Source organism: Sciurus carolinensis, chromosome 6 (genome assembly GCF_902686445.1).
Source record: "Sciurus carolinensis chromosome 6, mSciCar1.2, whole genome shotgun sequence".
Taxonomy (NCBI): domain Eukaryota; kingdom Metazoa; phylum Chordata; class Mammalia; order Rodentia; family Sciuridae; genus Sciurus; species Sciurus carolinensis.
The window spans coordinates 107149451-107174712 of NC_062218.1; the positions used below are offsets into that span (position 1 = coordinate 107149451).

General features: G+C 48.1%; 1 protein-coding gene across 6 annotated transcripts in view; it reads left to right on the top strand.

Moving 5' to 3' along the window:
- Ablim3 (actin binding LIM protein family member 3) overlaps positions 1-23460 on the top strand; it is a 110266-nt gene extending 86806 nt beyond the window's left edge. The window contains exons 11-24 of one of the 6 annotated variants that reach the window (XM_047555145.1): positions 1277-1432; positions 2955-2984; positions 3404-3533; positions 4291-4389; positions 5771-5818; positions 8253-8387; positions 9469-9533; positions 10833-10980; positions 12556-12585; positions 13165-13223; positions 14992-15052; positions 15826-15833; positions 16354-16434; positions 21274-23460. In XM_047555145.1, coding sequence (XP_047411101.1) covers positions 1277-1432; positions 2955-2984; positions 3404-3533; positions 4291-4389; positions 5771-5818; positions 8253-8387; positions 9469-9533; positions 10833-10980; positions 12556-12585; positions 13165-13223; positions 14992-15052; positions 15826-15833; positions 16354-16434; positions 21274-21387 — 1164 coding nt within the window. In that variant the 3' untranslated portion in view covers positions 21388-23460. The remainder of the gene's footprint in view (positions 1-1276; positions 1433-2954; positions 2985-3403; positions 3534-4290; positions 4390-5770; positions 5819-8252; positions 8388-9468; positions 9534-10832; positions 10981-12555; positions 12586-13164; positions 13224-14991; positions 15053-15825; positions 15834-16353; positions 16435-21273) is intronic. The other 5 variants (XM_047555146.1, XM_047555147.1, XM_047555148.1 and 2 more) reach the window with 5 other exon arrangements.
- The last annotated feature ends 1802 nt before the right edge of the window (positions 23461-25262 follow it).

Sequence of the window (25262 nt, forward strand, 5' to 3'; positions counted from 1 at the left end):
TACACAGCCAGGCAAGAAGCGTGGCCACAGGTTCTAGGGGCAATGAGATGAACCTGGTACCCAGATAGCAGTAGGATGGACCAGGGATAAATACATATTGAAAGGGTCTTGAGAAGCTTTTAAAACATCAAAGTTTGTAAGATCATTTGAAAGCTGCTCTCTCTAGAGTAGTCATGACCCTGAGACTCTGTCTGGTCCCTCTGGCACTGGGAGGACATTACAAGTATATTACAGTCTCCTTAGATTCTCTATTAATTAATTCACTTCACCCCAGCACATTCCAAACCATAGTTGTTACCAGAAAAAAACAGATCCTGATTGACCAGAGCAGAAACCAGGTCACAGAGGGAACAGATGGAGGACATAGATGTGGATAGGACATGATTTCAGGAGCCATGAGAGATGGGTTGTCCCATGCAAGGGGAAGCTGTCTTCTAATCCACATGGCCCTATAGGGTTCTGAACTCTGGTGAAGTCAAGTACAAGTTAAGCTCTTTTCAGTTCACTGTGAGGAACTGCTTTCTGGGCCCAGCCCTCTACAGTATGAGATAGTGATTTCCCTATCCTTGGAGGCCACAGGGAATGGCAGGCTCTCAGGTGAGACCTCCTGGTTTCACATTCTGGAGTTTGCCACTTACTGGCTGTGTGAACTTGGGCAAGCTTGTTGATTTCTCTGCTCCTCTGTTTCCTTATCCAAAAAAAGGATAATATAACTCTACTATTGTGAGTTGTGTGGATTAGCTGAGTAAATCTGCATAAGAAACTTAGAGCCTGGCTCATAATAAGTACTTGCCAAATGCTAGCCAGTGTTGCACTGTTGTGATTATTTTAGTCTTTACTGTTTCATGGAAGCTGGGAATGGGGATATCCACACAGCATAGGGTTCGAAGGCAGTCACCCAAGTTGTGTATCAGACTGAATTCAAACCTACTAGCTAATTGGTTTGATTTATGGAGCTTTTCAAGCACAGAAAATAGAAACAACTTTGATACTTGGTCCACAGAGGTGTTATGATATTTAGAGGAGATAATCCCTGTAAAGCACAGGGCCTCTCAAACAACATGTGCCCAATAAATGTTAGCCCTGTTGGAATGGATGACCTCTAAGACCTTTCTTATTCTAGCATTCTATGGCTCTTTGATTAGATCCTAATATTTTGCTTTTAGTGGAAACTAGCAAAGCTTGTTCTTCTTTTATCTCGTTTTTGTTTCCTCATTCCTTTCTCGTTTTCCTCTTATCTTTCTACTTCTTTCCTGTTCATTTCCCTTTTCCCCAGGCTAAAGTGGATAATGAGATCCTTAATTACAAAGACCTGGCAGCTCTCCCCAAGGTTAAGTCCATCTACGAGGTACAACGCCCCGACCTCATTTCCTACGAGCCTCATTCCAGATACACATCTGACGAAATGCTGGAGAGATGTGGCTATGGAGAGGTATTGTGTGTGGCCCTTCTCTCTGGGGCTGTTGGAGGAACCACAGTCCCATTTCATCATAGACAAGTTGATCTCCAGTATGGGCCCCCAGACTCTTCAAAACTGGAATTTATAGCTAACATTTAAAAATCAAGAGATTTCATCCGAAAATCTGGCTTTCTGATTTTTCTTTAAAAATCAGACATTAAATTTAGGATTTCCACCATCTGGAGATGGGTATCAGCGCCCTCTATGGACAGGACTTGATCTTCCCATCCTCCCCAGCTCCAACACTCCCTGTAAAACCCCACATGGAAGCTGAGAGCTTGTGATCACTTATCACTTGAGCTTTTGTTTTTCTTATAATGGAGAAATTTTGCTTCTACTCAGCCCATGGCTTTCACCCCCTGCCAGGCTTACCAGTCACTAAAATTCATAGTCTCTGGTTAGGCATGTTCTCTTGGTTTTGCACCTGCCATTAAGCCCCTGTGCTCAAAGCAAAAAACACATTTAACAAGACTCAGCATCCAATGACTTTAGAAATCATTACATGGTTTGGAGAGGAGAAAAAGCTCTCTGGGGAAGGCAGGGTGATCACCACCGGGAAGTCCTGAAATCAGGAGATTTCTGACCCCATCTCAGGCCTCCTGAGTTACAATGGGCAGAAGGAGCCCTGTACTGATGGGCAGGTTCCCAAATTCCTGTCCCAGCTCCACCACCAACTAGCTAGCACCCTCGGACAATCTCCACCTCTCAAAAAGGGATTGGGGTTCCATTTAGTTAAGAACCTAATGCTGAGGTTCTCTGTATTCTGAACCCTGAAATGAATAAGGAAAAAGGAATCAATATTTGTATAAGTTGATTCTCCTGAAGTTAGACATGGCCAGCCAGAGCCCATGGGCCACAGCCAGCCCCCAGATGTTTTGATTCACTCACACAGAGCATCTCTCAAAAATGTAAATTAGTTGTCAACATGTATGTCGGGAGACTTCATATAAGAAACTGCATTTCTGACTTGTCTTGGAAATTAAGAAGCTGGTTAATGTCGGGTAGGCATTCTAGCATGACCCTGACCCTGTGGAGCTGAGGGGCAGCTACCCTGATCAGTCCATTCTGCTCTCTCACTAGTGACAGCAGCCTGGGACTTGCTTGACCTTATTTTTCTATTCCCTTCCCTGGGCATGATCTTCATGAACACCAAGGGAGTCATAAGCCAGGAGAGAGACAGGGGAGGGTCATGAAAATAACTTCTGAGTTTGCAGTAGAGGAGCCTGGGTCCAAGTCAGGAACCAGCCCCTTCCTCTCTGAGGGGTCCTGAGTGGCCCTGAGACCCCTCATGCCTCCCTAGGCCTAGGTTTTCCCATGGCTAAAGGGGAGGGGTGGTCATGATCACAATGTTTCCCGCCACCTAGAGAGCGGTGCCCAGGGGCAGCTGCAGGCCCTCTCTCTGACAAACCATTTAACCACATTCTGTCCCTTCCTCTTGCCCTCCTCTCTCTCCCTTCCTTCTTCCATGGCTGCCTTCAACCTCTTCGCTTCTAAGTCGCTGGGAACATTATCTCCCTACTCCCAGGTAATTAAATGACATGCAAAAGGTCAGGAAAACGTTTTATGTAATTGTGTCCCTTTAAGCTGTCCAAAACGGGCCCTGACTTCACCCCTCCCCAGGTCCCCAAGGGTCCTGATCCTTTGCCCAAGGTGCTCCCCCAGTCAGGGCAGGGCACAATGATGGGAATGGTTGGGAGAGAACTTGTGTACCCCAAGAAATGACCTCCCTCATGTCTCTGTGATCCTTGGGACTGACTCATGGGTTCTGCCCAGACTTTGGAGTGATGCGTGACTCTCCGCTGCCCTCCTCAGGCTGTGTCACTCAGACAGGGGTCTCCCTCTTCATGCCTAAGCCACAAGAATCCCAGAACCCATGTCATGCCCCACCTGCCTGTTGGACTCTTGGACCACAGACCTTGCTCACAAACCCATCTCCTTTCCCAGGACATCTATGAGAACCTGGACCTCCGGCAGAGACGGGCCTCCAGCCCAGGATACATTGACTCCCCCACTTACAGCCGGCAGGGCATGTCTCCCACCTTCTCCCGCTCACCTCACCATTACTACCGCTCAGGTAAGACAGGGAGAGGCCCCAGAGGGAGAGGAAGAGCAGGTCTTCAGAAACAGCCCTGGCTTACCCAAGATTTCCACCATAACACAGCTCTCTGGAGGCCTGTGGCCACCCAGGTGACCAGCTGGGCCTGACAGAGTTCCTGAGCTGCTACTGGCTAGGGGAAAGATGGGGTTTGTGATGCTGAGAAGCAGCAAGGAGGTGGGTAGGGAGCTGCCAGGACTCAGGGGTGGCAGAAAGCCCAGAGCCTTGCTGGATGGAACAAGCCTCCTCCACCCTCACCCTTTGGCCTGTGCACCATCTTCCACCCAGGCCAGAAATAGGGCTGGCTGTGGCCTGGCCCTCACCAAGGGCCTTGTCCCACCCAGCCACCAGCCAGTCAAGGTGTCCACAGTCACCCAGGGGGTAGGGGTGCAACAGGTGCCTGGATGGAGGAAAGGGGCAATTAAGGGAGGGGCCCAGGCAGGGAGGGTTGGGGAGTTAAGCAGAGAAGACACCTTACTGAAGCTCAGTAGAGTTGATTCTTACAACCCACAAAACCTGACTTTGGGGTCAAGCAAGGAAACAGGTCGAGCTCGTTCCTGCAGATGCAGTGCATGAGAGCTCATGCTTCTTCCACTCCGGAGCTGAGCACGCCGGGACGCCCAGCCCGCCCCATCCCCGCTGTCATCACCTCACCGCTTCCTTAACTGCCACCGCGTTAATGCCTGTTTTCTCTGTGCCTCTGTTCTCTCTGGGGACCACTGCCTGCGTGCTCCAGGGCCCGAGAGTGGCCGGAGCTCTCCATACCATAGCCAGTTAGATGTGAGGTCCTCCACTCCGACCTCTTACCAGGCTCCCAAGCACTTTCACATCCCAGGTAGGCACTGCCAGCCTGGCATTCCCAGCATGGGTGCATGCTCCGTGGGGTTGTGGGGCACCTGAGCCATCCACTCAATGCTGTTCAGGCATGGAGGAGAAGCCAGTTCCGGGGTGACCCTCCCTAATAAGTCGCCCATGCTAACCCCCCCTCCAGCCCAAATCTGCCCACGGGTTTGTCTCCTACTTGACGGAACCAACCTTGATCAGGACCACAAGTAAGCAGCCAAGGGAAGAAAAGTTACAGGGAGCTGGGGTGAAATGCCTGGGTGTTCAAGGGCCTGATGGGGCGCAGCAGTAATACAGTGGTAAAGGCTGCTTGCATCCAAGCTCTTGGGACTGAATCCCAATCCTGCTGCTTGTAAGCTGGTGACTCGGTCCAGTGACTCGGCTTCCCTGCACCTCCGCTGTTCTGCCTGTGCAGCAAGGCACTGTTTGGACCCTGAGGTTGCAACTGTGTCCCCCGCCCCCAGCCCCCAGCCCAGACCCTGCCTTCATGGAATGCATGTTCTAATGTGGGGACAGAGACAATGAAAGAATAAACAAATAAGTAAAAAGGAGAATTTCAGGTAATGATAGATACTATAAACATTTTTTAAAAAACAGGGTATTGTGAGACTGGAGTAGAGGAGGCTACACTAGGTGGGGTGGTCAGAAAGGGCTTCTTGGAAGAGGTGACATTAAAGCTGAAATATGAGAAGGAGCCAGCCCTGTGAAGATTCAGGGAAAGCATCCCAGGCAGAGGGAACAGCACATGTAAAGCCATTGTGCCTGAAGGTGGTGATAAGGTGAGAGGAAGGCAGGGAATAGGTGTGGTCTTAGAGGACAAGATCTCACCCTGAGCAACAGCAAAGCCAAGTCTAGACCCTGTTTCCCAACGCAGCTCAGTTTCTCACTCGCCACTTTCCCCACGAGTGTTCATCCTGCTGCTTCATCTGCACCTTTCTCAACTGCCCCCAGAACGGTCCATTCCTGTCTGGTTTTGAGGAAGGGGCAGAAAGATAATGCTGAAATTTGGCTGACGCATCCTAGGGACTTTCACATGGAATGAGGTGTGACCACTGGGAGGAGCAGTGGACACTCCCTGCATGAGGATCTGCTGAGCATGCACTCCGCCCTGCATGCCCACCATTCAGCCCCACGTCCCTTCCTTGGCACCATTTGTATCCATCCATCTCTCTCCCCTCACCTTACTTGGTACCTGTTGGGGTGAGGTTGAAAGTTCAACTGTGGAAGAGGAAGTCTACATGGGAAAGATGGTGGCCCCTCGGAAAAGGTTGCTGACTGTCTCTCTCTTCTGAGATCAACTGACCAAGTGCTGTCTCCTCCCCTGTCTCTCTTTCTCTCTCCTCCCCTTTGTCCCTTCCTGATCTGTCTGGCAGCTGGAGAAAGTAACATCTACCGGAAACCCCCGATCTACAAACGGCATGGTATGGTCAGAGGCAGACAGGGCTTGACCAGACAAGGAGAGGGGGGATGTTAACCCTCTGTGCAGATGCTCTGCACAGGCCAACAGGAGCAACATGATGCAAGGACACAACTTGGTCCTTCTTCTTGGTTGACCTCCAGTCACTCAGGGTGACACTGTAGAGGAGATTGATATCATTTCAAAAGAAGAAGGCAGGCCTCATGTCCCCTAATCCTTTCCCATCCCCTCTCCAACCACTGTTACCTGCTGTCTGGTGTTTTAAATCCTATGACCAGGGTAATTTATATATATATATATATATGAATCCCATGATCAGGGTAATATGTATATACATATATATGTATATATAGATGTATGTATATATTATTTGTCCTAATTAGTTAAACATGACAGAATACATTTTGATGTATCATACTCAGGGTAATTCTTATAAAATACACATGCCCCTGGGAGAGTTCCACTCCAAAGCATTGATATAAAAAATGTTTATTGGAATCACGTGAATGTACACAAATTCCTCAACCCCACCCTAGACTTACTGAGTTGAAATTTTGTATTTATAGCAATGCGTCTAGGTGATTCTGATGTTTAGTCCAGCTTGGGAAAAACTGTTCTAAGCTGTCTCAGTCATCCTGAGAATATATGGAAACTCCTAGAGGACACACAGATGAGAAAAGAGCAGGGAATCCCTTCCTTCATTCATTCATTCCTTTAATGTTTATTAAAGAATGGCCCTTGGACCATTTGTTCCTTTGAGACTTATTATTGAAAGGGCAGATTCCCTAGCCACTTCCCTGCCCCCTGACTCCCTAATTAGAAATTCTAAGGATGGTGCCCAGGAAAGCATTCAACTGGCTTCATCCACGATTCCTGCCTGCACTTGGTATGAGAACCACCAAGTCATTCACCACGGAGACCTCCTGTTCATTTTTGCAAAAGCCCTTATTGACCTCAGCATCCCTCCCTTTGCCAATGCAGAGGGGTAGCTGCCACCCTAGGTACCCTTGCCTGCTATGGGTCTAGCAGGTAACAGAGAGGAGCACAGACTTGGACAAGCTTGGAGGTGTGGAGCAGTCCTGTACCAGAGTCTGAAGTAACCAGCTGGTGGAGGGGTCAGGGCAAGTATAAATAGTGGTTCTGGATGCTAAAGACCCTGCAATTCAGACAAATATCCTCAGTTTCAGCAGGGGCTGTTCAGTCCCCACAGCAAGCCTGTGCATGTGTACAAGTGATTGTGAAGGACACACTATGTGCCCCCAAGCGGCCCCAGGAAAGCACCAACCCCAACAAAGGTGACTTGGCTTTCTATGCAAAAAGGCCTACAGGTCCCAAGCTTCTCAGAACTTGGTAGGATTTTCCAGGTGGGTTCTGAGTGGTACCACCCGTGCAGACCCAGGAAGACTCCAGGGTGGAGATGGCTGCATGGGAACAAGGCAGTGAAATAGCAAAATGCAGTTGCCAGGAGGGACTTTCCAGGACCCAAGTCAAAGGAGAATTCCAAAACTTCTTAGCACAGGCTCCTGGGAGAAGGTGCTGAAGATCAACCTGTCCCAGGACCTCTGCTGCTCTGGCTCCATGGAACAAAGAGCTTGTTGCTAAAGCCTCCCTATAGCTCTCCCTGAGAAATGGTTGTGGAGCCACGCTGGTTTCCCCAACCTCTCTCTCTCTCTGCCTTGTCAACAAGCACCAGTCTTCAGGCCACCCTAAAGTCACACTGCCTTGTTACTATTCATGCTCACCATGGGTTTTTTGGTCACTCCTATTACGGGTTTACTTCCAAAAGAAGCTTGAAGCTTCTGAGTCAGCGCACCAATTTCAACAATTACAGATGAGGAAACCGAGGCAGAGGTGGGCAGGATTTTACCAGTGTGGAGCTGCACCTGAGTTAAATGGCAAAGTTAGGACCAGAACCCAGCTTTGCTGACTCACTGTCCAGTGCTCCTTCCTGTGGGCCCTGTAGCCTCCATGGGGGAGACTGCTGCCCTGACCCCACTCACACACTGTGGCCTTGCCTGGTGATTCCCATCTAGGTGTGGTTCACGTCCATAACAAAGCAGGCTCCTGAAAGGCCAGAAAGGAAAGGTTGGACTCTCCGGAGCCTATTGAGTCTTACTGTTCTCTAAAGAGCAGACCTGGGAGACCATGGAATGTACTGGAAGGAGCCCTCGGCTAGAGTCTGGCCCAGTTCTGATTCAAATTTTCTGTGTGGTCTTAAGCAAGTCCCTTCCCCTCTCAGATCTTTAGATTCCCAAACATAAAATGAGAGGTTGGCCCAGAGCTTTTCCACCTCCAGTGCTCCATGTCCCAGATCTCCGACCTCTGACCTCAAAGTGGCCTCACTCCCATGTGCTAATACCTGACGGAAACAGGGAAAGGGTCCAGATTCCCAGCCAGGACACTACCTTCCTGAAGAGCTCCCCTTGGATCCTTTGCAGGTGATTTGTCTACAGCAACCAAGAGCAAAACGAGTGAAGACATCAGCCAGGCCTCCAAGTACAGCCCAGCCTACTCACCAGACCCTTACTATGCTGCAGAGTCTGAGTACTGGACCTACCATGGGTCCCCCAAAGGTAGCAACCCTATGGGTCCCTGAAGTCAGAGCCCCATTACCTGTGCGGGGGACTCAGGAAGTCAGAATAGTCACCAGCTCCTTCACATGACCATCCCGAATAAGAATGCTTTGCAGGGATAGGTCTCAGAATTTCTATTCACTACATAGCAGGTATGAAGGGCCAGCCACAGGCCCTAGGATACACTGGGGGGCAAAACAGGCCAGGTTCCTGTCCTTGTGGAGGAGACAGAGCTCCCAACCATGAGGTAGGAGAGCTGATGGCAGAGGCGGGTTATCCAGCCAGATGAAGAGGTGGCCACAGGAAGGGTGACAAGGGGGCAGGTCAGCAGGGAGTGCAGACTTTCTGACATTTTCCCAGACCTGAGAGGGGAGGGCCTCTCAGGAAAGGAGGAAAGGAAAGGCTACCCTCTTCACCTTGATCTCAGAGAGGGACCAGAGCAAGTGGGTGGTGAGGGAAGATGTTCCACAGGTCTTGTGAGTTGAGAAAAAGATTTGGGTTATTATCCTAAACAGTGAGAAGCTATTCAAAACAGTAACATAATCACAGTCATGCTTTTGAGAGATCACATTGGCTGTAGGGTGAAAAATGGTGGAGAATGGAAAAAGAAAGGATGTAGAAAGATAAAAGGCTCTCATGGGCACCTGGTTCTTGAGTCACCTCCTTGCCCAATCAGAGAACCCAAGCTGATCCTTTCAAATATTGTAAGGAATTTTCATCAAGTACTGATACATGTCACTTTGATTCAACACCTGGCTTTACTAATTGAATGCCCATTCTGAACAAAGCTTCATGGATGCTCAGAGGTGAGTCTTCCATTACCCTCAGAGAATTCTCCATTTAGAAAAGGAGGCAAGACCCAGAAATAGTATAATCCAAGGTGGACAAGAACCAGCAACCATGGGAGGTTATGTGTTCAGAGGCTTCAATGATAGGAGAGATCACACCCAGAAGGTATCTTAGATTAGCCTATTTCATTCCAGGAAGGAAGGGAGAAAAGGAGGGAGGGCCTAATGGCTTAAGCCAGGGCAGGCTGAGTGAGGTGCACAGGATGGATCTGATCCCATCTGTCCCTTGACAGTGCCCCGAGCCAGAAGGTTCTCATCTGGAGGAGAGGAAGATGATTTTGACCGCAGCATGCACAAGGTGAGCAGCCACATCACTGAAATAAGATGCTTAGAGGGTAGATTACTGAGGATTTTTTTTTCATTTGCAAGTGATGGAAATCATATTCAAACTCACTTACAATAGAAAAAAGAAATGTTTAATTTTGCATAACTGAAAGTCAAATGGTAGGATTAGCTTCAGGTATGACCAGATCCAGCAGCTCAAAAAAAGAAATGTCAAAGGAAAGTTGTCTCTTTACCTGTGAAGTTTGCCTCTGTTTTCGTTTCATGTTCAGACTGGTTCTTTTCATATAATGGCAAATGGGTGCCAACAGCTCTCATAGATGGCTCGTGAGAACATAAAATGGTCCAGCCACTGTGGAAAAGTTTGATGTTTCCCCAAAAAGTTAAACATAGAATTATCACAGAGCAGCAATTCCACTTCTGGTATAAACCCAGAAGAATTGGAAACAAGGACTCAAACAAATGTATGTAGACACGTGTTCATGACAATACTATTCGAAATAGTCGAAAAGTGGAAATGACCCAAATGTCTACACAAATGGATAAACAAAATGTGGCAGCTCCATATGACAGAATATTACTACTGAGTTGTTAGAAAGAATGAGGTACTGACACATGCCACAGTGTAGGTGAACCTCAAAACCACTGCCTGGGCTGGGGTTGTAGCTTGGTGGTAGGATGCTTGCCTTGTATGTATGAGGCACTAGGTTCAATCCTCAGCACCGCATAAAAATAAATAAATAAAGGTAGTACATCATCTATAACTAAAAATATTTTTTAATTGTGCTTAGTAAAAAAATCTAGAAAATTAATCTAAAGTTTGAAATATACAGGAAGATGTGCATAGGTTATATGAAAATATCATGCCATTTTATAGGAGACTTGAGCATCTGAGGATTTTGGTATGAAGGGTATGAAGTGGGATAGACCTAGAATCAATCCCCTGTGGATACTAGGGATGACTGTACTTCAAAATGGTTAATTTTAAGTTACATGATTTCTACCTCAATTTAAAAAAAAAAAAAAAAAAAAGATGGCTACCTGCCCATCTTCAAACCAACTGCTCTGACAAGGGCAATGTGATCCTGTCATGGACAGACCTGCTTTTTTGCGCCAACTTCCAGAGCCTCACACAGACTTCAGGACTACTTGTAGGAGAGAGATGAAGTTCAAAGGAAAATGTGGGTGCAGTAAGGGGGGAGGAATGCTGGGAAGGCAAAAATGGCAGAGGTTCCCCCAAGAGGGCCCAACAACTCAACCCTTCCCAGGGTTGTCCGCTTCCTTCTGTCTTCATCTTGCTCCTTCTCCACCCCAGCTCCAGAGTGGGATTGGCCGTCTGATTCTTAAGGAGGAGATGAAGGCCCGGTCGAGCTCCTATGCGGATCCCTGGACCCCTCCCCGGAGCTCCACCAGCAGCCGGGAGGCCCTGCACACAGCTGGCTATGAGATGTCCCTCAATGGCTGTAAGCACTCCGCTGGGAGCCAGTGCCTGCTGGCTGTTCACTTTGAGCCAGGCACCCTGTGAGGCACAGTCCAAGCACCCCCTTCTTCCTCCCAGCACCGCTGAGCAATAAGTTGCCCCCACATGCTACAGTCAGGGGACCCAGGCTCAGAAACCTTCAGTGACTTGCCCAAGACCCATGGGTTTGTAAGTGAGGAAACTGTCTCCATTAGGTCCCATTCCTGAAGGATGTGTTGCAACTCAGTCAGCCCCAAACTCAATCCCCTGGGCTAACAAAGGGATAAGTATAGGTTGCCTATCAAGGGAAATCCCCCACTTTCCTCCATCTCAGGTGTCTCCTCTGGGAGCCTCCCCAGGTCTGGAACACAGACTTGATAAGGGACTGGATGGGGCACCAACAAGCCCATCCCCTACCCTGAGCAGTCACCCCACTTCTTTGGGCCATCTGAAGCTGTGACATCCGGCTGGGTTCAATGTAAAGAAAAATATCTTCCAACACTGTAATCTGAGGGGCTCAAATATATAGGGGCCTGTTTCCTGAGGTGCTGAGCTTCCCATCACTTGGAGGTATACAAACAGGCTTCACTCAAGCATGTCACTTGGAGAGTCTCCCTCTTCCTGGACAGGCACACATGCTCTATCTGCCTCCTCTTTTCTTACCCTCTGGGATTCAGTCCTACCAGGAAATACTATCTCACATCAATATGTGATGGACAATAAGAGGTATCATTTATTATGCATAGATACATTATCACTCCTGGTCCTCACAAATCCCTGCAACATCAAGAGTATTATCACTTATTTTATAGGTGAGATATAACTGAGGTGAAGTCACTTGCCAAGGTCAAAAAGCCAATAAGTGACCCATCAGACCTGGGTTGGAGTGACCCTAAGTCCATGAGCTTTTCCCTCTTCACCTTACTACACCTTGAGCTTGGTGAGATTAAAGACAGTGGTGATGATAAAACCAGTTGTATAGCATGTTAGTATGCACCAGGCACGGTGCTGAATTTCTTACTGTGTTATGTCATATATTCTTCACAGAAGCCCTGTAGGGTAGACACTATCACTCCTACTTTATAGATGAGAAAAACAAAGCATGATTGAGTAACTCATGTGAAGATAAGCATCTACTAATGGCAGAAGCAGGATGAACTGATGAGCCCATATTCCCTGTCTGACCACCCAATCCCCAGCTCTAAGCCCTACACAGTGCACCAAGGCAGCTCAAAACTCACACTCAGTGACAGAATGACCGCATGTGTGAGGCCCTGGGTTTCTTCCCCAACACCACAAAAAAAAAAAAAAAAAAAAAAAAAATCACTTCTGCTCAACTACATCTGTGCAACAAGCATCCCAAGTCACCTATTCCACACTGGGAGCTGGTGGGAAGCGGGAGGGGATGCAAGCACAATGGTTGGAAACCAACCAGCAGTAAAGGAGTTGCTAAGAAGGCCCCTCCTCCCCACCTGCCAGGTAGCCAAGCATGGGAGCCGTGTGTCCTTGTCCCCAGGAACTGTCTCCCTCATGTCTGTCTGTCCCGTGAACCCTGACCTCCAACTTTTCTTTCTTGCAGCTCCTCGTTCGCACTACCTGGCTGACAGTGGTATGTTCTGCCTGCTCTGCTTTCAGCTCATGGTGTCCCGGGGGGGCAGAGTCAAGATGGCTACAGTCTCCCAAATCTCTGCTGGCCATACAATGTAGATGTCTCAGCACAAACCTGATCTCAAAGAGCTGACCCCACCATAGTTGTGAGATTGCAAGCCTCCATTTAGGGTTCTAGAACCAAGGTTACCATGTCCAACAGCTCCCAAAGAGAAAGAAAGAGCACCTGCCTCTTCCACCCAGCTCGGAGCCTTCCTCTTTGCTTCTGAGCTCAACTCCAATTTCTGGTCCTTTGACCAGAGCCACACTGTGGCCAGAACAGAGGGGTCCATCATAGGATAGATATGTATAGGTCAAGGCCAGAAATTTGTGAGTAGGTGTCTCCAGTGGGCCTAGAATTCTGCAGGGAAGGGGTCAAGTTGTAGGTCTAGAAGGCATCAGAAAAAACCAGGGCCTCTGGCTCCCACCCCACACACACACTGGATTGTGGGTAATACTGGTTATTTACAACCAAATGACTCCAGAGAGAGTGACCCCTAGCTTAGGGCTTCTGGTAATTGCTCTGGATCCTTCTTTTCAGATCCTCTTATCTCCAAATCTGCCTCTCTGCCTGCCTACAGGAGAAATGGGCTGCACAGGGTAAGAGGGGCTTTGCTGTAGGGTGGGGCCACCCCCAGATGCTAACCAGCTGAACACCAGGTCATTATTTTGGCAGCTGCTTATGAGTGAAACTGGGTCAGAGGGGCTTGAAAGTGAACCCAATGAAGGAATCCAATGGTAATGACCTGTCCCCCTCCATTATAACTCTTGTGTGAAAAGAGGCCCCCAGGGGAGGGACTGGGCATAACTAGTACTTATTGAGTAAGAATCCTGTGCCAAACACTCAAATTTACCAGCACCTACTCCTGTGACCTTCACAGCCCAGAGGAGGTGGTTACTAGTATTGACCCTATTTTGTGGATGGAGGAATGGAGGCAGAGGGCTGAGGTGACTAGCCCGAGCTCACACCCAGCAGTCCCAGGAGCCAGGCCTGGAGCCCAGACCAATCAACCCTAAACCCACACCCAACTGCTGTGCCCCCGTGGTATACCGCTAACACAGCATCTAGTCTTCTGAGCTGCATGAACTCTAAAAGCCTGTGACATAAAAGCTTCATGGAAGCAGTGAGCTGGTTTAAAGACTGAAACGGAATGAAAATTTGTCTTGTTAGCAATGTGAGCTAACAAGTGACAGGAACCAAGGGCGGGGACTTTGAGATAGATATTGATTTATTGAGCACCTACTGAATCGCAGGCACTGTTCCAGGTGCTGGGGATCCTGCAGTGAATACAGCTGCTGCTCCTATGGAGCTCATGTTCTAGTTGGGAGATGAACAATGAACAAGAAAATGTGCAACATGAGGTCAGGTTGTTGGACATGCTAGGGTAGAAAACAAAGCCAGCGGGTAGAGAGAAGGGAAGTCAGAGAGGAGGTGAATTAAAACAAAGGCTTGAGTGTGGGGAGGGAACCTCACCACCTGATGACCTGCAAGAGCCATCCAGATGTAGGGAAGTCTAACATCTAAGGTGGGGAGGGCAAAATGGTACTGAATCATGTGACCAGGATAGAGGTTGTGAGGAGGTGAAACCAAACAGGAGTGTCATTAGGGCCTTGTACACCAAGTCAGGCCTTCAGAGTTCAGTACATGCACCCTGAGATCCAGTGCAGATTCCCAGTGGGATCCCTCTACCAGATATGCAGCATGGACACTGTGGAGGGGCAGCAGTGGAAGCCACAGATCCATTAGGAGACTATTGTAGGGGGGAGCACACAAAAATGACCAGAGCGCCTCTGCTGAGCAGTGGCTGGTGTTGATAACCCCTGCCTGCTGAGCATGCTGCCCTCCACACACTCAGAGGCCGGACATCCGTTCATTCAGCAGAGGTTTATTGAAAGGGACTACTCAGGGTGCCTGGAACACAGCAGAACAAAGATGCCTGCCCCTCAGAGCTTATATTTTTCTAGGGAGAACAGAAAGTACAAAGTACATAGAAAACAAGTCCAATTATATAGAATGTTAGAAGATAGTGCTATTAAAAAAAGAGGAGCAGGATAAGACTGAGAGTCAAGTTGTCAACGGGACAACTTGAAATTCTCAACAGAGTTGTCAGGAAAGACCTCATAGGAAAAAGTCTTACATCAATGAAAGAAAGCACCAGGTAAAATTAATCAAATGAATGGAAATATATTGAGTGCCTACTATATGCTAGGAATAGGCACCAGAAGCTGGCGGCAAGCTCAATTCCCCTGACTTTAGACGGGGACTGCTGAGCAGGCCCCAAGCCCCACCCACACCCTGGCCCATGTCCTGAGATAGGTAAGTGCCCTGGGGAGGCTCAGGGCAGTCCTGGCTTTGTCTCCCCTGCAGACACCCAGCGCAGACCTCTTCCACTACGACAGCATGAACGCAGTCAACTGGGGCATGCGAGGTAAGCGCACTGGCTGGGGTTGCAGGAGGAGGCCCCTCTTGGGACTTCCCAGGGACTCCGGATGCACTGCTCATAACTGCTGCTTGACCTTTGGCAAACAATTCCTACAGATTCTGTCCCCATGCTGGGCTCCGTCCAAACCCCGAGTTCCCACTCCCTTTCACTTCCACTCCCTCCTTTGCCCTGCTCTTCCCTCATCCTCTCAAGTCCCTGGCCTTGGGTGATCTCCAGGCCATCTGTCCCATCTGGGTTCCCAGAGCCATCACAGAGTGCTGCTCTCCCTGTACTGCTGAACTAAAGCTGCCTGCCAGCCCCAGTGGAGGAAAACACTCAGAGCCAAATACACATGGTTCCCAAAAAAATAAAAGTCCACGAGCTTCATGCTTTCTGTTCGGGAAGCTCCCATACCAGCCTCCACCAGCTCCTCTGAGCAGGCACATCAGAACCTTGGAGGATTTCCCCGGAAGGTGGAAGATCCCTTCCACGTGCTTCACAATCTCTCATTCTTCTCATTTCTATCCTAAATATGTCAAAAGCTATTTTTCCCTTGAAACCATCACAAAATCAGCCCAGCCCCTATCTCCAGCCACCCTCCATGCTCCTACTAGCCCTGACTATCCTCCATGGTGAATTCAGCAAAGGCAGGATCTCTGAATGGTCAGGAGCAAGATGTGTGGAGGCCAGTCCTCCCAGGAGAATAAGGCAGAGGCCACTGTGGTAACAAAAAGCAAGAACTATGGATTCTACTCTATGCATGTCTTTTCTCTCTACAGAGTACAAGGTAAAGGACACATGGGCTCTGGAGGTCTCCTGATGCTCAGAACCACTACCTTGGGGACCAGCAAGAGGATGACAGCACTGTCACTATTCAGGAAAGGGAACATAGAAGAATAATGCCTGGGTCATTTTAGACTAAGAGTCCCTGTCCCTCCTTGGTCCACCATCCCTGAATCCTGTAGGTCTCCTGACTACTGATTAGACTATTTCCCTGGTCCTCAAAGACTGGTGGATGACCAAGCCACCAAATATTAGACACTTAAATTCAGGAGGCTCTGTGTCCACACTAATACTAAATGCTACCAAGCTTGTCCCTAGTAGTTTTAGGGGATGCTGTGGGAACTTGCCTTTGGGGAAAAGATGCTTTAAGACCACCACGCAACCCAAAGATGGCAGGCCCAGCCCTTCCTCCAGACTTAATTTCTGACCCTTTGTGGATAGAGAAAGGAGCTGAGACACAAAATATTGTTGAAAGAGATAGGCCCACCTGCCTCGCCCAAGCTGGAAACTATCTTTCTCCTTAGATCTATCCTTATGAGCTGCTGCTGGTGACCACAAGAGGGAGAAACCGACTGCCCAAGGATGTGGACCGGACACGCTTAGAAGTAAGTCCAGAAAACTGAATGGGAGCCTTTGAGTTTGAAGGCATCCAAAGTTGCCTGGTCCATCCAACCCAGCTCTGGAGGCGGGACAGAAAATACATGTCTTTAAGGCCCCACTGCGTGTTGGAAAAGCCATGATTGAAGCAGCTTTCTCAGTCCAAGGCTGTTCCATGCTGCTCTGGGCTGCCTCCTCTTCAATACAAATGACACCTGAGATGCTCGACAGTAGCATGTCCTTACTCGGTACTGACATTCTGCAAATACTAGACACAGGATGACAGCTAGATTTGGTCCCCATCCTCAAGAAGCCCAGAGTCTCAGGACTGTACATAAAGCTAGTGCTTGTGATGGGGCGACAGTGAGGCAGCAGAGTCAAACCCCCAGGTTCACACTCTGCTTCCGCCATCACTAGGTGGGCAGGTGTGCCAAGCCACAGCCTCAGTAAACCTTGGTTTTCTCTGTTGCCGCCCAAGGCAACAAATCTGCAGATATTTTTACCGCCTGCAGCAACAATCTTGCGCGTATTTATCGGAGGTGGACTGGAAACTGAGCTACTTCTACTATCTTTCTCTTTAGTGTGCTGCTTTCTTGCTTGTTCACTTGTTCCCTAGCTTATAGAGGAAGAAAGGCTTTGAGAGGAGAGAGAGAGAGAGGCTTTGCATAAGAGAGAGAGACTACACTTTCAGAGATCTATATCTTCTTAAAGTCCTGCATCCTGCAAACTAAAGGTGCGTGCTATCAGAGGTGCTTCTTCTGTGATCTGCCATCTGCCTTCTGCAATCTATCAGAGGTGCTGCTTCTCCGTACTTCTCCGTGCTTATCGGGTTATCCTCTCTACTAGCTGCTTATCCGAGGTGCTGCCTATAGGTGCGTGTCTTATATACCTAAGGCAGCCAATCAGCTTAGGATCAATTGAGGCACGCCCCTCGGTACCAATCAAGAAAGAATGAGGAATATCTGTTGACCACTAGCACAAAGGAGACATTAACTAATCAGGCAAAAGTAGATCACGCCGTGTTAACATTAATTATGTGCCACCTCCTGGCTCAACACCAGCCACCATCTTAGGGTTACCCAAACATGTCTTCTGCATTTCTCCTTGTAGCAGTGAGGGTGAGGGTGTAGTGCTTCCCTCAAGTCACCAGGAGAAGTAAGTAAATGAACAATAAACAATACACATCAAGCCCTCAGCACAGCTTCTGGCAAGGGACCAAGTATTAAGTACCAGATAGAGGTTAGTTTGCTGCTATTCAGAGAGGACTATGTTGGTTGACACAGGCTGACAGGAACAGGAAGGATCTGGACGGACTTGGAAGAGGGTAGGGTTTGGATGGAGAGGGGAAGGGAAGCATCCTAAGCAGTAGCATGACGTGGAGATAAAGACGTAGTCCTTGGTGGCTTGGGCATGGTGTCGGGCATTCAAACAGTGCAGTTCACTTGGTGTAGGGGGCCAGTCCCTGGTCACCTGTGGTCTGCAGCATGCTTCACCCTCTCCCTCAACATGCTTCTCCCTGTTCTTCCCTCTCCCTAGAGTGCCCTTCCCAGGCTGGGAACCTTCTCACTTCTCAGGGGCCCAAACTGGTGATCCCAGTGCTCCACGCCCTCTTCTGGTCCTCCCACAGGGTGGATCACTCACCTGTTCCTCCAGCCTCCCTTAGCCTGCGTCCAGGGGGTGGATTCCACATTTCTCATTCTCCTTTTATTACAACATCAACTTACCCATTTCCTCTACCTGACCCCGAGCTTCCAAGAGGCAAAGATTGTCTGTCTTCTATCACAGGACCTGGGGCTGGGAGAGATGTCAGCAAGTGTTTGTGGAATTGATGCAGTCTTCTAAAAGAGGAGGCTCAAGCTCTTCCAGAAGAGCCACCCTGACCTGATGCTAGGAATTCTCCCAGGATAGAGGCGGAAGACAGGGTCTGCAAGCGGGTCCTCCCAGCTCTAGCTGCATCAGCCGCTGAGAACATGAGTGATTCTCCCCCTTCCTCTCCAGAAGTGTCTGCCGGTGCTGAAGGGGACAGCGCCCAGAGCAGCTCAGGGAAGCCAGCAGGAAAGGATGCAACATCTCAAGTCCCCAGAAGCTCAGGCCTGGGGAGCTCAGTCTTTCTTGAGCATCAGAATCAATACAGGGTCCCCACCCTACACCAATTAAGTTGCAATCTTGAGAAGGAACTCGGGCATCAGTATTTTTAAAAAGCTTCGAGGAATGGAGTGCTGAACTCACTGGGCTAGGAACACTGCCTCAGTCCTTGCCCCAGTTTCGGGAGTAGCCTAGAAGGAGACCCCTGACCCTGTGCTCAAGTATATGAGTATAAATACTCATTCACCCAAAAAATATTAGAAATCTATTACATACACCATATACTATTCTAGAGGCTTGCAATGTATCAGTGAGCAAAACAGCCTACCTTCTTGGAGCTTGCAGACAGACACTAAGGAACACAAAAAACAAATGCCATAGTGCCTTAGAAGGTCACAAGGGAAGGAAGAAGGTAAAAGGAGATTTGGCTAGGCCTCATTGACTGTTTTACATCTGAGGAAAGTGGGGGAGGGAGTTAGCCATGCTCCCATGAGACACAAGAGCATTCTGAGCAGAAGGAACACCCAGGGCCAAGGCTAATGCGGGAGTGGCTGGCATGTTTGAAGACACAAGAGGTGAGTGTGGCTGGGGTCATGTGAACACAGAAGAGAAGATGAAGCCTAGATGGCATCAGAGAAAATGGGGACCAGATTGCTCTATGTGATGGGCATTTGCAGTAGTGACAGTGAGCCATGATGGAGCACTTTCCATGTGGTGGCCACATGCTGAGCACATACCTGTGTCCTCTCATTCACCTTCATGGTACCAATGAGGTAGGTGCTATGATGCTCTCGCTTTGCAGAGGAGGAAATTGAGGCCCAGGAGCAGTTAAGTCATTTATCCAAGGTCACACACCTATGTCCACCTTGTTCTAAAAACCATGCTCTAAATGTTTTTGCCTTAAAGTCCATGGGGAATGTCATGTGCACAAGACTGTTAGGGACTCTGAGGACTCAGGGAGGAGGGGGGCTCCAGTTGGCTCTTAGTGGAGGGAAAGTGAAGTCCTCGTCTTCTTTCAGTGTGTCCTACTTGTGAACACTTTACTTGGGGACAAGGCTACTATCCATTTATACCATGTCTTATAAGATTTTTGAACACAGTAGAAAAAAACAACTAGAGAATCAGTAGCAACCACCACGCTCCGATAGAAAAAGAATAAATGAGGCTGAATTATTTTTTCCCTCCATCTTTACTATGGAAGAAACAGAGAAGAAAATTTCCTCATATACAAATTATTTTTCAGCATTCTCTAGAGTAAAACAGTACAGACAAGTCAATACTGTGAAAGGAAGCAAGGGTCACTGAAGGGGCCTACCCAGAAGCCACATATGGACACCCTGCAGGTCCTTATTCAGACAAGCCAACTATCAAAAGACACTGAGACAAGTAGGGAGTTTATCATGGTCTGGAATTTGGGTTTTTCTGAGGGATTGTTAATTTTTCTTAGGTTCACTCATGGCATTGTGGCTATGTGAGAAAATATGGAGTAAGTTTTGCCATCCATACTGAGGTAGATAGGAATGAGCTGACAGTGTCTGGACTTCACTTTAAGGACTTCAGCAAAGAGCATAGACAGATGAACCCAAGGCAATAACCTAGATAACTCTTTAATCTGAGCAATGGACATGTGCTCTGTACTGTTGTCCCTCTTTTGTGTAGTTTTGAAATGTTTCATAGTAGACATATATTTATGGATTTCTTTTAATGGGATGGACCATGAGGGGCAATGCACTTAGAATCATAAGACCTGGACCCAGGTCTCAGCTCTGCTTTCTTCCCTCCCTCGCTCTTGGGCAAGTAGGTCATTTTAGTTCTCTGAGTTTGAGTTTTCTCATCCTTTAATCCAATAAAATAATTCCTGGTTTTCAGAATGATCAGAAAGATTAAATGAGAACCTGAGGGTGACGGTGAATTAGGAGTGACTGAGCAGAATAGGAGCAATGCAAGGAGTTGCTGTGTTATTAAATATTGCTAAGTGCATAAAAATTAACTCAAAGTCACCAGCAGCCAGTAACATCTATCCAAATTATAAGTGTCACCTTTGCTCAAAATTCTGGAAATGCAGCTAAAAATACATGCCTACTCACAGTAGACCTGAGAAGTGCCTAATTATTGTGTGGCTGTATAAATAATTCTCATTGAATTCCTTCAGTACCCCGCACCTTCAAGGCTGCTGAGGAGACAAAGCGGGGAAGCCTGCTGTGGAATGCAGAAGTGTTCGACCACGTAGGAGACTTGTTCTCAAATAAGAAAGAGATGAGAGGACCTTTCAGTGGGTGGAGAAACGAGAGCAATAGTTTTTTTAAACCCTGTTGGGCTGATGAACACACAGCTTTGCAGATCATTTGTGAAAATATGAATCAGAGGGAAAACAACCTAAAATCTTAGGTACGCCTCCTTTTCTGCCAAAGAGGAATAGGACAGCATTAATCCATACACACTTCTGGACACACATGCATGCAGCAGGTTGCAGACAGGTAAAGCCAACCAACATGCACGAGGGGTGCTTGGGAGAAGCCAAAGTCCCACCTGAGCCAAGGGCAGTGGGTCCCTCTGCAGCCAGATCAGCTCCAGAAGCCCCTCCAGGGAAACTTTCATATCCACATTCATCCGCTCAACACATAGTCATCACACACCCCACTGATGGAACCACGCACCAGGCACAGGGCACTCGAACACCGAGATGGCTGTCGCGCCCACCCACCCCAGCCCACACTCCTGTCCTCATGCTGTTCTCTCTCCATTCTTTCCTCCTCCCCCAGCGCCACCTGTCCCAGGAAGAGTTCTACCAAGTCTTCGGCATGACCATCTCAGAGTTCGAGCGGCTAGCCCTCTGGAAGAGGAATGAACTGAAGAAGCAAGCCCGGCTCTTCTAGGCAGAAGTTCTATACATATAGATGCATTTATATAAAGATTATGTAAAATCTCTATCCCGAAGCGCCGTGTCTTCCCCCTGTGTGATGGGACACGCTGCCTCCGTGAGACTTGCTTTTCTGTACTGTCAGGCAAGCCCACATCATCAAGGTATTTTTATGCTCCTTACTTCTCTTTTCTAAGTGCTGTGGGATCCGGGAAGGGATCTGAGGGGACCCCGTCCTTTTGCTGGGGATCCTTTTTATACTAAAACATCTGTCCCAAAGTGAATCCCCCAAGGTCCAACTCTGTTCAAAAGGTGCCTGGAGAAGTCTCTCTGCTCTCTGCTTCTTGGCCCTCTCCCAAGTCTCCAGGGCTGATTTTGACCTTGCAGTTCTCACACACGGTTGGCCCCCCAGGCCCTCCCATGGGAGGATCCAATCTCCCCAAATCATCGAGCACTTTTGAGGGCTCATGAAGAATTTTCTCCACACCCCCAATCAGGAGTTCATTGCTCTTGGGGTGATGCAGTTAGAAGTGTGAGCCTCAGATCCACTTGTTAACACCAGTGGACAGAAGTGGATAGGGTCTTGGCCTCTCCTCAGCTCACCAACCCTCCTCCTTCTGCCCTTGACCCTGACCACCCCCTGTCCAAATCAAGGATTCAAGGTAGAAAAAGAAAAAAACATGCTTCCCTTCCCTCTACCACCTCCAACTGGCCTCTTTGCCTGGCCTGGACTTGGAGGAACATAAAAGAGGAGAGGGAGCTGGAGGCAGGAGTGGTGCCAGGCAGCTGGCTGAATCGGAGCTGCAGGACCTCTGACCTCTTCTCTCCCTCACTGCTCCCAGCACCTCCTGACCCTTCCCCCTCCTAGGAGAGGCCCATGGTTGCAGCCTGTATTCTTCAGCCTTATTACAATCTATGTGCCTGATGATCTACATACCACAGGGCTAACGTTCCCCCCGTAGCTCCAACCCAACAACCAGAGAGACAGCTCTCACCACCCTCTACATGGAGAAGAGGCCACACCCCAAAGAAAGGGTCTCGGCCTAGGCCACTGGTCCCTGGGCTGGTAGGGCAATCATACTGGACCCCCACCAATCCCGGGTCCCGCTGCCAAGTTGGCCAGGTCTCGTGGGGGAACTTTCAGATCATGGCTTCTTATAAGATTCCAAAATGAGACATTGACCAACACTGCCCACGGTCATCCCGGATTGCCCCAGTGGCTGCCTTTCCTGTCTCTGGAACAGGGGTGAAAGCTTAACCTTCTCTCATCCTCTCTCCAAACTTTCAACCCTGAATTGGCAATGTTTGGGGGAGGGCACTGTTCCTTCTTGGAGATGTGTTGTTTCAGACCATCTTGAGATAATGGAGGAAGGATGAAGACGTGGAGATGACAACTGTGACTCTCAAGTGGCTGGTGATGCAGTGTGGCAAATGTAAAACTGAAGTCCATCCAACAACCTTCACTGAGCACCTGCTGACTACTGAGCACTACATGGGGGAGGGGGTGCTGGGGTGCGTCAACGTGGGCCCAGTCTTGGGGCATACCTAATAAGAGTGGGCATCGTGAGGCATGCACCCAAACATAAGGAACGTAAGGCAGAAAGTGAGAGAAGGCCTGAGAAAGTGACATACTGAAAAGCCAGATGCAGTTGATGCAGACCAAGGAGAGCTTTCTGGAAGGAACTGCATTTGAGTGAAATCTGAAAGGATCTCTGGGAGGAAACTGAGATTTGAAAGGGTGATAGGGTGGAGGGACCAGAAGGGAAGTCTAATGTACTCTCATTTAAGATGTCAATTCTCCCTGCAACTTCTCTTCTTGGCCAATGTCTTTCAACTTTCCTGACCCATGAGAAATGTCCCCAGCCAGACACAATCATTGAAACTGCCTCATTATCACTGGTTAACAACTTGCGAGATTGAAGGGCTTTTGTTATTGTTGTTGAATATTTTTGTTTCCCATAAAAGCACATCAATTCAACCCAGACCTGTGTCCTTCTGTGGTTTCTAGTGTGAGTGGAAGTGACTGACATGAGAAAAGACTGAACCATCCACATTTTTTTTCAAAATAAATAAACCTAAAGAGCAGGCACTTCTTTGGCCTTGGTTTCTCTTCTGTAAAATGGGAATATTTGATGAGACAACATTATCCAGATTGTTTTCTGCAGAATGCAGGGTACCTCAAGATAGCAAAGGTTGCTCCAACAACAAATAAACTTCTATGATCAAAAATAATATTAATTTCCAATAACGTGTCCAGGTCTGTGCTGAGGACCTTATACATCATCTTATTGAAGCCTCTGTAACAACACAAGAGGTGGCCATAATTAATAAACCCATCTCACAGATGAGAAAACAGCTTAGAAGAAGACACATGATTGCCACCCAGTAAGAGCCAGAAGTCAATCCCAGCTGGTCCTGCTGGACAGCCAGCCTATCACTCCTATCTGGCAAAACCCTTTCCATTGCAAGTAAAATACACCTTATTAGAAGTGACATCAACAATGAGGACAATGTTAGTAAATTCATCAGCTCAATGATGCTGTCCAGAACCCAGGTTCCTTACTCCCCTTCACTTCACTACTCACAGTATTTTTATTTTGTCCTCTGCCAATGTGTTCCCTCATGTTTACAAGAGGCTGCTGTGGCGCCAGTCATCATATCCTCATACAACCACATCAAGAGACAGGAAACGAATTTCCTCTTGCATGTCTAGTTTAATCAGAAAAAAACTTTACCAGAAGACCTCATTGTACCTCTGTTCAAGTTTTGCTGACAAGAAATAGGGATTATGTCCATAGCTTTACTGCAATAAAGACTTGGAAATAAGCATTTTCATCCTTGATAGTGGGAGGCGGGGACCCTACTGACAAGGGAAAAAGGAGACAGGCTGAAAGGAATGATCTCTGGGCGAGCGAGTCTCAGAGTCTCTGCCACAACCACTGTGCCATTAAAGAACCCATCATGTCCCTTCCCTTATAGACTCACAATGCACATTACCAAAAGTCCTCAGTACCTTTGTTTAATCCAGTATTTCATAAACAAATTTGCCATAAACTCCATTTAAGAAATTAGACTTAACTATATTTCGTCTATTCTAAGATGCACACTTTGTTCCCATTTTGACATCTCTAAAATGAAATGTGGCTTAAAAGTATCTCCTTTCCTAACCTCTCATTCTATGATTAAGAACCAATTCCGTCACCTCCCTTCCAGACCAGTGGTTCAAATGGCAAAAGATACTCAAAAATGTGCCTTTTATCCCTGTGCACATATGTAACCAACACATACTTATTTTCTGAGCATCTGCTACCAGGGACACTGAGGATTCAGTGTGAAGAGCTCTCCTCATGTACTCTGGTCAGGAGGAGAAACAAATTATCCATAAGTAAACAGAAAAAGAGAGGACACATGAAGATAACTGCTACAGAGACAATAAACAGGGTATCACAGGAAGGGAGCAGAAAGGAACCCACTTCAAATGCTTACCGAGGGATGAGAACCAAGTCACCAGGGAAAGTGGGGTGGGCACATTCTAGGTATAGGAAACAGCATGTGCAAAGGCACTGGGGTGGGCAAGAACTGGGCTTATTTGAGGAACTAAAAATTCTGGGGAGCATGGAGTAGATTCAGTGAAGAGGAAAATCAGGTTAGAAGAGGTGAGCAGGCAGGTGGTGGTCAGAATATGAGGAAGGTCTATAGGGACCTCTCTCATTCATTCAGGTCTTGTAGAGATAGTCTGACTTGCACTGTGGTTATCAACATGCTGGATGTAGAGAGACCTTGCCACCCGAAGTGTAGTCTAACCAAGCGCATCAACATCACCCAGGAGTCCATCAGAAATGCAGAGTCTGGGGCCCCACCCTGACCTCTTCCATCAGCCTCTGTATTTTA